Below are 15,011 nucleotides of genomic sequence, written 5' to 3'. Positions count from 1 at the left end.
TTTCCATACGGGTATCAGATTACGCTCGTCACTGTGGCCATTTGTCAGCTGTGACACACGGTTTGATGCGCCTACACCAGTGTGCCTGTGCCCATTCAAAAACGCTGAGGTTTCTTGAAAGTTCAGCTTTTATCAGAATACTGCGTTGAGTGCAAATCTATGGACTTAACTGGATGTTCAAAGTTGTTCAGGAATAGGTGGTTAGAGGCCTATGGAAAGATAACGTGAGACAGCGTTGAGGTTAAGTTGTACAATGTCTTACTAGAAAAAGGAGGATTATCATAGAGCATAAATGTGTAGTCACTATGTGGACATTCACATAAAGGGCTGTTATACTATAGCTTGGTCCTACCAGACCATGTACTTCATTTCAGAAGGTCTGGAATCGCTCAATTGTCAAACGTTAACACACTTGAAGGCAGGTGTCTGTTGAAGTTTAAAACTATTGGATCTGCTCAGTGCCACTCTGGATCTGCCAACCAATCTCATAAAGTTTGGTGCTCCGGCTTCTGACTTCAACTGTAACTGGCGCAGGTCATTGTTCTCAGCCACTCCCTCTGTTCGCTGATTGGACAGGTAAAAAATCTGAAGGAGAAAACCCGCGAAAATACCGCGGACCCATGACTGACTGCTGAAGGGAGATGAAAATTGAGCGGAAGTAGGTAGGCGGGCGGTGCCAGGCTAGTAATACTATATATTAAACGTCCAAGATCTATCACATAAGTCAGTCATTCTGGCTGAAAGAAACTGCCCTGCAAATTCATATAGTAAAGAAATACAAACACTTGCCAGTCTTGCTGCTACTTCTAAGTTACTCACATTGTGTTTGTCAGTTTGTGTAGATGTTCTGAATACGATTAAGGCAATGGTTGAGTTTCCACATCAACAGACTTGGCACATCTGTTGCCAACAGTGAAGACAGAAGATGGACACCGGTGACCTCTTGATTAAGACGCAATCCTTCCCCTGTCTTTGCTAATTAGTCTCTGCTTGTCTAATTAAGATTCTATATCAGCCATCTGTCACATTCTCTCCTCACTGTGCTGGTTTAATGGAGCCTGTACAGTAAGTGTGTGAAAAATAAGACCATTATAGTGTTTCTATTGTTTTTTTTCTCATACTGTATGCGTGACCTTTGTTCCGATGTTCCGCTATCAGACACACAGATGCACAAAGTAGGATGGCATAAATCGGTAGGGGTGGGAAAAATAATCGATTTTCCGATTAATCGCGATTCTCTCTCGAACGATTCCGAATCGATTCATAAAAGTTAATCGATTTTTTTTTTTTTTTTTTTACTAGTATTTCCTGCGCCACTGCGCATACACACCACACAAGTTGGGATTTGTTAAAAGTGGCGACAAAAGGGCAGAGAGCAGCAAACCCATATGACCTGCACTGGCTTTGTGTCTGTTTACGTTTTTGTATGAGGGCTGAATTCCAAGCCATACTTTTTGCACAATGTGTCGAAATGACATAGAAAATAATAGAATAGAAATCCTATAGAAACATGATTTACGAAAGAAAATTAAACTGAATCGGTTTAGTTTTTACATAATTCCATATTGTGTTGAAAGCTGCATTGATTATTGCACTGGTCATAGAAAGTCATATTTGTGACAAGAAAAGATTTTTCTCTAATACAATATAAGAGAAGGTAATTCATCTGTTGTTTGTATTTAATGATCATCACAAAAGTAGGAAGTGAGTAGCAAACTCAGATGTGTATATAAATATATTTTAGAAAATCACACATAGGTATGTACGTAAAAAAAAATTGCATCGAGATGCATTGAGAATCGATTTTGAATCGAATCGTTGACCTCGGAATCGGAATCGAATCGTGAGGTGCCAAGAGATTCCCACCCCTATAAATCGGTGAGGTGTACTGCTGATAAAGTAACATGCCTGCCTCCATTCTTGGACAACTTGTCCAAAAATCTCTTTACACAACATTGAAGCAACATTGTTATAACTTTTTGAGACAAACTGTCAAGATCTGTCCCGACTCTGCGAGGAAGCTTTAAACTCACAATGAATCATTTTGAGAGCAGATTAGCAACAATAGCAAAAGATTTATTTAACTACACAGCCAAACGATTTAAATGATGATGCTGAAGTGAAAACATGTGGAAAAGAAAAACTGACAACGCTGTTAGACTGGCTTTTTAAAGTAATTCACCCGTGACAATGCTAAATTATGCAGCATGAACATTAAGTACTGCAAACTTCTTTTGTTCTTTTGGAACAAATTACCCTCTGCCTTCCAACGTTCCATTTCAGCCCAATCAGTTAAAAACGACCAGAGCCCAGAGAGAGAGAGAGAGAGAGAGAGAGAGAGAGAGAGAGAGACAGAGACAGAGAGAGAGAGAGAGAGAGAGCACGGCAGAAGTAAATAACCTTTTGTGTATGTGGTCCCCCAGGATATATGGAATCATTTAGTGTTTGTGTACCGCTTTAGTTGAAGAGGCATGCAAGTTACAACTACTGGAAACAATAGACTTTAATGTGAAGTACTGATCTGAGGTGATTGAGTCATGCAGTGAGTGCCCAGCTTTGGAGGGGGGCGGGGGGACACACGATGCACAGCTGAATGCACACGCAGAGAACTATGCAGTCCCATGCAGGGATATCAGATAATTGCAATTGCTTTAAGACACATTGCCACTTGGCCCTCGTGTCAGCTGCTCACCACGACTTGTTACTGGACAAATATCAGCACCGGGAGACCACCTGTGTGAAGCTGATGCCATAACCATATCTCCCCTGACATCACAGGAGATTACCAGGAGCCATTTGTCGGCCCCTTAAGCTTTCCAGCTAACCACAGCACACACACACACACACACACACGCACGCACGCACGCACGCACGCACGCACGCACGCACACACGCACGCACGCACCCTCAATCAAGGCTGCTTCACTCAGTGACTGCATGGTCACCATCACCTCACAGGCTGAGATTTCCAGATGGCAAAGCTGCAGGCACCTTTTAGACAGAGCACTCACCATCTACGTATGTATGGTAGCAAAAGGAAACATTTTATAATAAGGTCTACTGGCATCACAATCAGGTTTCAGTATTTCCTAATATTTGTCCATTTCTCTGGGACTTGAAAGGTCCAATGTGTGTATTGATTTTGCATCATAACTTCACAAATGACATTACCAATGTTATATTATTGAGTTGTGTACTAGAAAACCTCACAAATGTTTCCATCAAATGTACAGGCATGACATTTAGAATACATGTTTTCATTCAACTCTCAACAAGAAAGCAAATTGGCCTATTTTTCAAAACTACCAAACTGTTCTTTTTCAGAACAATGGCAGCTCACTGACTTCATACGTCAATTAGTGAAAGACTCCAGGGGAGGAACACACCTACCGTTGGCTCATCAAGAGATACTTCAACAAATACGTCAGCTGATCATTTTACTAACCACATGTTGTCAATATGTCTTCCTCACTTCAAATCTTTCTCAGCTCTTTTTTTTTTTACCCATAATCCACCATCACTCTCTCCCTTAACAGCGACCACCACCCACATAAAGCTGTTTTCAATTCTTTCGTCACACACTGTCATCCATAACTGCTGTGAAGGGACCTGTTGGACCATTCTTTTCATTGGGAAAAAAAAAGAGGACGGGGTGGGAGGGGGCTCGGTCAGAATTGGCTGCCCGTCAACAAAACTCCCAATTCGGACCACAATGAGTGTGGGGAGAATAGATGAAGACTTGACTGGGGAGAGATAAAGAGAGCAGGCAAGATGAATAGAACTAGGACAGATGAGGGGGGAATAAGGCAGTGTGGATGGGTGAGACATTGTTTTTTTTTCTTCCAGGATTGCCACTGCAGGGAGACCCCGGGAGTTTGGGCTCACTGCCGCGGACAAACACACAGTCTCGTGCCTAAATCCTCTTAATCGGGGCTAGACTGTTCTCTAAACCTGTGGATACTCCCTTGTTTTGTCTGCCCGGGCACATGAATGTGCGCTAGTGTAAGCTTCCCAAAGACTTAACATTAATGGGATTTGTGTAAACAGATCCCCAAGGCCTCAACCGGAACGTAATTAAAGGTAAAGAAAAAGAAAGGAAGTAGACTGGGGGGAAGAAAGGCTTTCCTATCTCAAAGGAGCCTGGGAGATAAAGTAAAGATTATCTGGGTGCGACCACAACTACAATGATAACAACACCATGGAAGCTTCCAAGTGTCTTTTAAGTAAATCAAATGTCCCACAACAGAAACATGAGGGGGAGTTAGAAAATGCACACACACTTAGATATTTTTCTTTATGTGGAATTCCAAGTCCCTGCTGATTTGGAGAAAAGAATATCGAAAACTTACAAAACTTTTCAAGAGACGACTAGCAGCATTTTTCTTTTTCTGGGCACATCCACTTGCTACTGGGTGTAGTAGTCTCAGCCATATTAATAATGCCCAAAGTCACTACCAATCCCGTCATTTTGCTTCCTAGTCATTCCCGCTGCAGGCAAAACCACTGAGTTTAACAGCAGCAGAGCTGACAGAAAGCCTTGGTCATGTCAGCCTGTCTGGCACGCAAACAGGCACACAGAAACACACACACACACACACACACACACACACACACACACACACACACCACTACAATCTGCACGCATGCAAATAATGATCCCATTCTTGACGTAACACAGGATGCAGACCTGGGCTCAAACAATGCAAAGGAGCAGAAGGACTGTGCAGCATTAGCTATACTACAAGTGACTTCATTTTAACGCCTTGGTACGATATCCCACCACTCAGCTACTGACTTTGCCATCAAAAAGGTTGCTCTGATACTAATTGTCATGTTCTAAACCTGAAAAAAACAGCAACTTTACCCCCCTCCATTTTAGCCTGAACAACCCCCCCCCCCCCCCCCACTCAGAAATCTAAAAAATGCACTCCACCCGAGACTCACACAAGGATGTTAGTTCTTCTCAGACGTTTGAACTGCTAGCTTAACTTAGCAAGGGTCACAGGCAGTGAGGAGTGACAGTCACGGAATGATAGATGTGAATGATTGCTGACTAGGGGGAGTGTAGATTTGGTCCCATGGTCTTTTGATTTACTGACAGTGTGGACTGTTTTAAGGGTCAATTGAATATTCACTTCTATATGCTAGCATTTGGGTAACTTCTGTCTTTTATATGGTGATCATTCTATCTGTTTTGTTTTTTAAATTCATTGTATTCTTAGACATATGTTTTACTATGCTTTTGTTATCTATGCACGTTGTAAAGCACTTTGTGACCCTGTCTGTGAAAAGCGCTATATAAATAAATCTTACTTACTTTTTACAGATTGTTAGGGGTCTAGAGTAAAATGTTTTTTCATGATCACTATAGGATCCATTTTGATGTTCACAGTAGTATTCAGAAGGCACATCATCAACATATTAAAGCTCTACAGAGACTGGAGGCTGAATTCCCTGAGAAACACTGAGCAGCATGGTAGCTCTCCCAGCTGGGGGATTATGCTAACCAAGCGGTCGGACTGACGGTGTGGGAATAAGTGAAGACCGTAGATTCGTCAACTCATCCTACACTTTGGCTAGGTCAAAAGGTGTTTTTCTTGTGTGTCCTGACACTCATAAGGAGCTCAGTATTTCATGAATTGACGGACGAAAAAAAAAGAAAAGCAAAGCGTGGTTAAACGACAGTCTGTTACAAATCCTCAGGAATGGACCCCAGTGTCGACAGATTTCCTTGGAACTGGTTTAGAAAATCAGATGTAAGATGTTCTCAAGGGGAAACTGTCCTCACCCACTTCCTTGGTAATAGCTACAAGGGCTGTAAAAGAAAAACAGCTGCCTTACACATCAAATGCAGAAGACGGTGTGATTTCCAGTGTAGGCCATAGGAAAGGTCATTCAGAAATACAGCAATTCATGTAGTCAACCACTGTTTTAAGATTCTGACAAACTGCTATCTCTCCGGCTCTGATGTTCCGTGGTATTGAGGACCCTCTTGAGAAACCTTTGTCATCCGTGTGTCTAAATCTTGAAGCGTTCCTCAGAAATACACTCTACTGTATGTGCATGTGTACAGTTTGAAGACCCTGGATGAGAGCGGGCCTTCAAAAGGAAAGGAAAGGAAAGGGAACTGCCTCCCCCACCCTGCTAAACCCGCTATCGTAAATTAGCTGGCCTCTCTCTCTTCCCCACGACAGAGTGTGAAACTGCAAGTGCCAAGCGTGACCAATTCCAATTCACGCTCAATACAACAGCCTACACTTGAGTTAATTGAGAAAAGAATGGCGATTCTTCGGCAAACGAGAGAAAAGGCTGCGCACGTGTGCATTTGTACCCCTTTAGTGGGATCACAAAAAAAGAAAACTGCGCTGCATTAGTGAGAAAGCATTTCATGGTCTATTTAGTTGGTAACTGAGTGTCAGTCCACTTTCACTGTATTTAAATGCACAACTCGAGCTGAGCTCCGAACACACGTCAACACTAATTCAGCTCAAAATGGGCAAGATGCTTCTACCGTACAGAACACATGTGACTTCTATCTCTCTCCCCCCTCCTCACTCTCATACCCACACACAGAAACACACACACACACACTAGCATACAGTAGATATAAACACACACCCTGAAATTGAAGCCAGAGACTTTTCCCTAAAGCCAAGGCTATGAGGGAGGAAGTGAAGTCGTTCCACCGCTGTCAGAGAATACAAAAGGTGGAGGAACGGTTGGGCCAGAGGAGGGGTGTCCAACTTCCTGCTGAGAGAAAGGAAATAAACACTTCCATATGCAATCCCCGGCCAGAAAACGCTCACACATACGCCACACAGTAACACACGGGCTGTAAATCTGAGCACGAGGGCCCTAGTTAGCAACTCGCCCCTGCCATGTGAAAGGGAGGGAATATTTTCTGCTTCCAGAAATTTATAGTGAGTAAGAACCTCATTCATCATCAACACCAGCTCAGTGATATAAAGTGGCTTGGAAAGAAATACACTGACAGCAGATTGGTCCGAGGGAGATAAAGAGAGAGATGGTTGGCTTTAGGTGAAGCATATTTCTCCTGAGTGTGTGTGCGTGTGTGAGTTTGTGAGAGAGAGAGAGAGAGAGAGAGAGGTCACATGCAGCACACCACAACAAACCTTCCTACCTAGGAAAAGCGACATATACATACGTTAATTAAAACACGCTTGTGAAGACCTACGACCACAGGGAGAGCCCTACACTGAATCTGCTGCTGTCAATCTAAATACCCCTCTGTTGTGTTTCTGCAGCACATATGTTATCCACAGTGTTAAGGCAGGGAGTGTTTAGCATACAGTATATGTATAGCACTGGGTCATGTTCCTAAGAAGATTATCCATGATAATTTTTTTTTTTTTTTTCCAGATTCTTAGCATAATGCGGATTTCTGACATATCTGTGTCATCAACTCCATCCGAGCACTAAACATTCAAGTGGATGAAGACAGGCTCAGTAAATGCTTGTTTAAAACGGTGAGGAGGGAGAGAGAATGTCTATGTAACTATGTAACAAACACAGCTTCTGCCATTATTATAATGCGATAGTCATTTTGATTTCTGATGGAATTTCCTTAAGTCAAGCTTCAGTTCAATATTTATTACTGTGTCCACAGTGGCAGAACGACCTCATGTCTGTAGCGAGGTAGTGTGTTATGGCATTTGTAACCTCACGGTGCCTTCATAAGCCCTTTGCATGCGCAGTGACGATCGCAAACCACTCCATAGTACTGGTTTGTTTACTAGACTGTTTTTTGGCTTGACTTTTTGGCTGAACACTCACTCGCTCAACTGCCAGTTGTGCTTGTTCAGGTGCTGATAAAGGGTTGTAGTGTTTCTTTGTAATGTGGCGACTGTTACAGGACAGGCCTTACGCAACAGCCTCTGTTGATGCTCATATCTCGTCTCACACCCGATGCACAACAAGCTATTTTTTACAGCAACACGAATTTGCTAGATATTTAGGATGGCATGACATTTAAAAAAAATACATGTAAAAACCTTGACATGGCAGTTACAGTCCTGGGTCAGACGTCCTACATGGCAGCCTTGTTCCAGGTAGAATATTTCTATTTGAAATTGATCAATCACTCAGCCCTAAGGTGGATTTTTTTTAGACGCCTAGGTTTAGCAGCAGTGCACTATGGGGTGTGTGCTCTTTAGTAAATACCCAAAGCAAACATTACAATCTCTGCAGCAGCACTGGTTAGAGCGTCTTATCAGCTCCGAGTGGAAATGCCACTGTGTGTGTGTGTGTTTGTATGCTAACAGGTCTGAATAAAGTGGCAAAAGGCCCTGATATGAAACTTTTCAACACATCTTTATGTACAGTCGTAAAATGCAGCAAATGCTGGGTGAATATCAGTGAGCCAGAGACACTGCAGCAGCGCATTGTCTGCCTACACTTCTTCTCACTTGATTAAAGTGAGAAAATGGCACAAGCCCCCAGTGAAAATAGGTCACTTAGATTTTACAGATGGCCCATGTTGCCGAGCATATTTTCCCAATTAAGGCTGATTAGGGAGGGAAATTCCCAGACAGCGTGAATTATTAAAAACTTGAAATGGAATCTGATCATGTGACGTTGTATGGCGATGAGATCCGACATCCCCAGATGGGTCCTGGAGGGGTGGGAGGGGCAAGGGAGGGGGGGGGGGGGGGGAAGGGCGGCTTGGACTTCTGATTGGTTCAAAATGAGATGTGAGTTTCCTCCTATTGTCTAAAGTCATTACAAACTGCAGAGAGAGAGAGAGAGCGAGAGAGAGAGCGAGAGAGAGAGAGAGAGAAAGAGGGGGGTGGATAATAATCACCACTGTTATAATGTTACATGAACTGAATCTTTTTATTGTGAAATTCGCACTGGGGGATCCCTCGAAAGCATCGTCTCGAGTGCCAGATAAAATAACCAGGTGGCTTGCCATGCACCACAATAACAAATATTTTTTTTAAAAAAGGATGCTAGCACTCAAACTTTTGAAAAAGCATTACAGCTTTGCACTGTCATTTGTTGACTGCTGCATTTTGACCTGTCACGGTAGGAGAAGCAAAGGTGTAATCACCAAAATGAACATTCCTGCTATAGCTGTCACACCGTCGCAGATCAGCGCTGCAATTGAATTAAACAGAGCCACCGTTAATGTCATTAGGGAACACCTGCGCTTCTCCTGCTATTATTTATAAGTGAAAATGTCTTGCAGTTTTTGTTATTATTAAATGGCCTATCGAGTTAGGTGACATCATATTCACACTTTGCAAAGGCCACACCCACCTTGGATCAAAGTACAGGTCTAATTAGACAAGTGGAAACACCTGTGTGCGGGGCCTTTATATGTAATTAGCTTCAGTTTGTTCTATTGGCGCTCATAATATTTCTTTAAAGTTTAAAAAGCCAATGCATTTCCAACTATATGGCATTGAAGTTGCATTGTGTAGAATTTGTTTAAAGAGAAATTTAACACATTTTAGCTGGAGAGAGCCAAAGGCCTAAAGCATTTCTTTATTCCATACACAACTACAGTAGGTGAGTGGTCAACAAGCCATCAATCAGAGAGCAGGAGCTAATCAGCGATATACGCTGCTGTTACTGGTGCGTTGTTTGTTTTTAGAATATAAAAACGAGCACTTGAGAGCACACAGCCGCCCTACCAGCACTACTGTAAACACATTAGAACCGGGGTAGAGATGGTGCTGGCCTCTGACATACCTCTGCTTCTCGTCAGAGCCTCAGCCACGTTTTCCATTAGCCCTCCATGCTCCCAAACAAACAGGATATTTACATGCTCAGCTGGAAGTTTTCTCCTTGACTTTGCATCAACGATCTTAACACAGTGCCTTTGTTCGGAGACTGTATTGTGCACGATTCTACTCCTTACTCAATGGAAGAATAATGCATCCACCTAGCCTATACTAATGCCAAAGTGATTCCTTTCTCTACCCATATTCCACGAACGCAGTGGCACACCTAGGTAGATAATGCTGACGTTAAATTGTGCAAGTAGTGGCCTTAAAAAACCCTGGTGTCACTTCTGAATGGGGCCCAGCCATTGTAGCTGCCGGCGTTCACAGGTTATAAATATGTGAAATTGCCCTATAAGAGTTTCTGCTCTTTTAGTCTGTCTCTCTACAGGAAGTGAGTGTGACCCGGGCTAGCTGCGAGCATCCCTTCAGCAGTGTGCTTGTTGGCGCTGCTGGGAGCCTGTCAGAGAGGCTCACTGTCACACTGCCCATGCCCTGCTGAGTCAAGCTGACCATGAATGAACTGGCCAGACCACACCAGCCACACTGCATGGCTCGGTGTCCCTTTTCGCCCTTCTGTTGGGTGCCACAGCGAAGTGTTAGCCAGTCTAGCATAATTTGAAGACTCAGCAGACACTTTAGAGTCATAAAATAGACCCAGCAAGGCCACATTCAGGTAGGGTATCACCTGGTCTAAAGACAGGCCTCCTATGTGAAGTCAAAGTTCAGCTTCATTTGGGTGGTTGAACTCTAGGATGATATTGGGGTAGGATCATTAAGTGAAAGATTATTTGAGAGAAAAAGCAACACAGGGAAGCCGAAGCTAAGAAATGTAGGCTACGACCTACCTGACCCGACAGGTGAAAGGTCATACATTGCTTGGCTTAGCTGAACCAAACGTCATTCAAAAATGTGTCAATTTAACGTGGCCTTGTTCGAATCGCCAACAGGTGTCTAATGTCCAGACCTTTCAATATGTTGGTAGTAGACTCATTCAACTTGTCTTCTTAAAGAAGTTATTTCAACACTTTTCCAACTTCAATCTTACCCGCATAACTTCTGCCTGGGAGAACTTCTAGCTCAAACGTTGCTGTGTTCCTTGCGCGTTTTATGTCTGCCGAATTGAAGAATGCTTCTTTCTTCTCGGTTAAAAGGCTTAACACAAAAAAGTTGTACCCCTTGTCATTTCACGGAAAACAGTCAAACATTAAAGGAACAGAAGTGTGAACGGAGTTTTGAGTGCGAGTGTGTCGCTGTCCCCTTCCCTTCAAAGTCCTTACCTTGCCTGACAGTTTTCAACCTGACGGCGCCCTTGCAGTTCTTTATCACTGTCTGCACGTCGTACAAGGGTAATCCCGAAATGGAGAGATTCTCCACCTCCAGCAGGAGTTCCCCTTCATTTAATGTTCCAATTTTGTAATTGAGCACATCCCCGTTAACGTGCCCGATGTAGGCGAACTCTCCGTTCTCTGCTCCGCCGCGGAGGGGCACAGTAAAGTCACCGCGGGCATCTTTGGAGACGGAGCACTCGTTCACTCTGAAGGTCCAGTGGTTCTTCTTCAGCGCGGGTTTAGACATTGTGAACAGTTAACGAGCCAGACACCAACAAAATTGGCAGGATCTGTGAAAGCAGTCACAGCGGCAAATGTTGTTCTCTCAGAAAGTAGACTTGTAGTAGTATCCAAACGAAGCGCAGCAGCAAACTTTCTTTCTCTTCCCCAGAATCATGAGCGCCTCTGACAGTGTTGTCCCACACTGCTGTCCCGGGGTGAAACAATCAAGCCATGTTGCTGTCGCCTGCTCTGAAGAAGTTTCTCCTTATTAAGTAGATCTTGTTTCCGTCATTGTAATTATGAACATCCCTGCAGTTGTAATCCCCCTTTCATCGATGTCATTTTACATCTGCCACGGTCCCACTCAACGTCTCGTGTCCACTTAATAAATCCTTTCAGTTGTTCGTATTAAACTTACTTTAAAAGGTGTTTCTTTCGCTTCTACGGTTAACGGCGCCCGCACTATTGTCCTTCCGTATCCGTGCGCTGACTTTGGCAGTAGGTTGACAGCGTCCTCGGCTCGTTGGACCAGGTAGGCTAGGACGTGCGCTCGTGTACTTTAGCTGAATCTCATTCCCACTCTGGGATCCGCTGTGGCGCTGGGAATGTGTTGCTGTTCGTGTTGCGTTCATTAACCGTAGGACCTTTACGTTTTGGTTTGCATTAACAACCAAACAACAATGTGGATTATGGTAGGGCTACAATATGGAAATATTAATCGTAGGCATATAATTACATTTTAGAGAACATTGTCTGTATTTTGTTTTTAAATATGAATTTCAGAGTAGGCTAATATAGTGTAAGAACCTATTGCAGGCCTAGGCTATATGATCTCATATTACTGACCAAACTATGATAAATGTACAGGCTACCTCATCATTTTTAAAGCAACATATCTTTAATTGATTTTATCTTTGATTTTTTTTTGAGACCACACTAAGGCTCAGATTGCCCGGTTGTAAACTGCGTCCAATTGCATACTTTATACTTGTTACCCATGTTTTGAAGCAGACATATTTGCATTGTAAATTCAGAATTAATTACAACCGATAGGCTTTTTTTTTAAATTAAGTTTTATTTGTCCTTTAAACAGTTTAGATGATAATAAACATCCAATAAGTCAGTTGAAATGGAGATTATATTCACTCTATATGTAGCCTAATGTAATTATACATCCTAAAAAAATGTCTTGGCGACACAAAGAACAATTCATACAAGTAAGCATTGTATGAGGTAGCCTATGTCATTCGCAATATCATCATGGTATTATTGAGTTGGGACGCTGAAATTTTTTATTTTAAAAATCAGTAATCGGAGCCTACAAAAAGCACATGAAGGCATCACAATGAGCGCATGCGCCCTGCTTAGAGCAGAAAGGGCTGTCCTGGCTCTACCTTTTACATAAAATAGATTTTGGCTTCCCTTAACTAAATGTTGTTGTCACAGTGTGTTAAGTTCATTAAATTAAATAAAAAAATTGAAACTGAATTATGAAGAAATGTGCCTTGTTTGAGCTGATACAAACAAGACAATGAATTACTAATTTAACAGACTTAAAACGGTTATTGTGATTGGAATGCTAAAATGCTAATCTTATAAAGAACTAGTCAGCCAGGGGTGACACCTGTTAGCCTGTCAAGACTCCTGCATTTCAGGTTAGACAGGTGACACGCCATATTTTCATGTGTGGGTGAAACCTCCCCTTTTTGTTCAGGCACTCCTATGTGTGTGTTTGTGTGTTTGCCCCTGACACAGAAATATCTACATCATTTGTTGAATAGCCTACCATACGTCTTACTCATATTTTTATGAATTGTATCAGTCTCGTCAAAAAAAAAATCATCATTACCACCGATTTGTGCTTTCGCTCCTCTTCAAGTGGTTGAGAAAGAACGTTTATATTAAACGAAAAACAGAATGCAAGCCCATAAATTATAATATACATGAAGAATCAGCTAGACAGACAGTGAGCCAGGACAGCAGGGATGAATACACTGCTTGATGGGATCAGATGGGCCAGGCCTCTCACCTAGGGAACAGCAGATGAGCTTTTCCCAACCTAAAAATAACAGTGAAAGTACTCTGAGTCTCATGGGAGTAAAAACCATTGGCCTGGATGGGACAGGAAATAGTAAGTGCACTTTTCATCTGAAAGCCTACAACTTTTCCTAATCTTAATCCATTATCATGCTCATACATAAAATGCATGTTTTAATACGTGCTCAGGTTGTTGCCGTTTCCTCGCAGGGAATTTCTCTTTGCAGGCATTTGATGAAGAATAAACATTAATGTAGAAAAGTACTTTGAACACAACGCAAGACGCAAGAGTCATAAATGATTAACCTCTCATTCATCTACAGAGCACCATTGGACCAAACAGTAACACTGCATTTCTAACTGTCCTATAAAAAATACATTGACCAGAGACAAGCTATTAAACAGTACAAGAAACAAAAGAGCTACTTACCCGGTGGGAGTTATCCTTCAGTGGTGTGAACCTTCAGATAAAAGGGAAAACAACTTAGTGAAGGAAAAGGGATGGACGTAGCTGCAACACGCATCTCATGGTCAGATGAGGCAGGGAGAATCACCAGAACTAGTTTTTCCCATAGAGCAAATTTCGTATTTCGTTTTGTTATAAGACAGATAAAAGTGGCTATAGTAATGGATTTGCATTACATTTTTGTACATATAGGTCCTCCAAAGACCTATTGGCTGGCGCTAGAAAGCTTTTCCACTTTCTACCCCTTATGGGCAGCCCTGTACACAGTATATAGTGTTGGTGAAACATACCTATTACTGGGGGGGGGCACGTGCCCCCAGTAATATTGGCATGACGCCACTGATTTTGAACATGTTTTACTGCTGTCGTTCGCATTCGGCCCAAGCACCACTGTGCCAAAATACAGCTTCATGCATTACTTATGGCTGTGAACTCTTGTTTTTAAAATTGCTGAACATTGAGAGTGGGTAAATTCCCCTCTGCTCTCTTTACCAGGGATCATGAAGATGTTACAAAACCTGTCTTGATTTGACCCACCAACATTTCGTATTGTGTCACCCAGTGTCACCCAAATACCCACATCAAATCAACAGAGGCAGCTGAAACACTGCAACATTTCCAATCCCCTTTTCACCCATCCATCAGTCCGTTTGTGTCAACATTTTCTTGCCAGTGTTTTCTGCCATTATGTTTCACATTCTCTCTGTCTGTCTTTTTGCCCTCTCACACACATTATCAAATGCTAATCTCTACATGTGCATTCATACGTCAAATATGCACACAGACTCAGCTGCATGTTGTGTTTTTTTTATCCACATGAATCAAATCAAATTGCACACATTGTACACACTCTATGATCACGACATGGTTCACAGCGCGTAGTGCCCGTTGACATAACCATCCAAATGCTGAATTTTTGACAACCATGCATTGTAGTTTATGTACCAATCTCCAGTGTCACACATGTAATACTATGTGGCACTATGGGATCTACATATTCATTTCAGCCCCACAGAACATGCAATAAATGTCAATGTCGATCTGGAGGATTTATGTAGAAAAAGTCAGGACCTTGTCATGCATGGAAGCAACGCGTTCACATAATCACTTTCTGCCATATTGTGCCACTCTGTTATGACAGAAAATGTAACCCAGATGACCTGGATAACAACGGTTTGTTTATCATAAGCTATTATTAGCCACCATATC

The 15,011-nt window shown here is 42.5% G+C and overlaps 1 protein-coding gene across 1 annotated transcript in view; it reads right to left on the bottom strand.

The window, feature by feature from the left end:
• Positions 1-11,866, bottom strand: part of magi1b (membrane associated guanylate kinase, WW and PDZ domain containing 1b) — a 133,747-nt gene extending 121,881 nt beyond the window's left edge. The window contains 1 exon segment of the mRNA XM_080025451.1: positions 11,027-11,866. Coding sequence (XP_079881577.1) covers positions 11,027-11,324 — 298 coding nt within the window. The 5' untranslated portion in view covers positions 11,325-11,866.
• Between the last annotated feature and the right edge of the window lie 3,145 nt (positions 11,867-15,011).

Source organism: Ammodytes marinus, assembly GCF_949987685.1.
Source record: "Ammodytes marinus genome assembly, chromosome: 4".
Lineage (NCBI taxonomy): Eukaryota > Metazoa > Chordata > Actinopteri > Uranoscopiformes > Ammodytidae > Ammodytes > Ammodytes marinus.
Note: the sequence above shows the minus strand (reverse complement) of the source record. Positions and strands in the feature narration are given on the sequence as shown.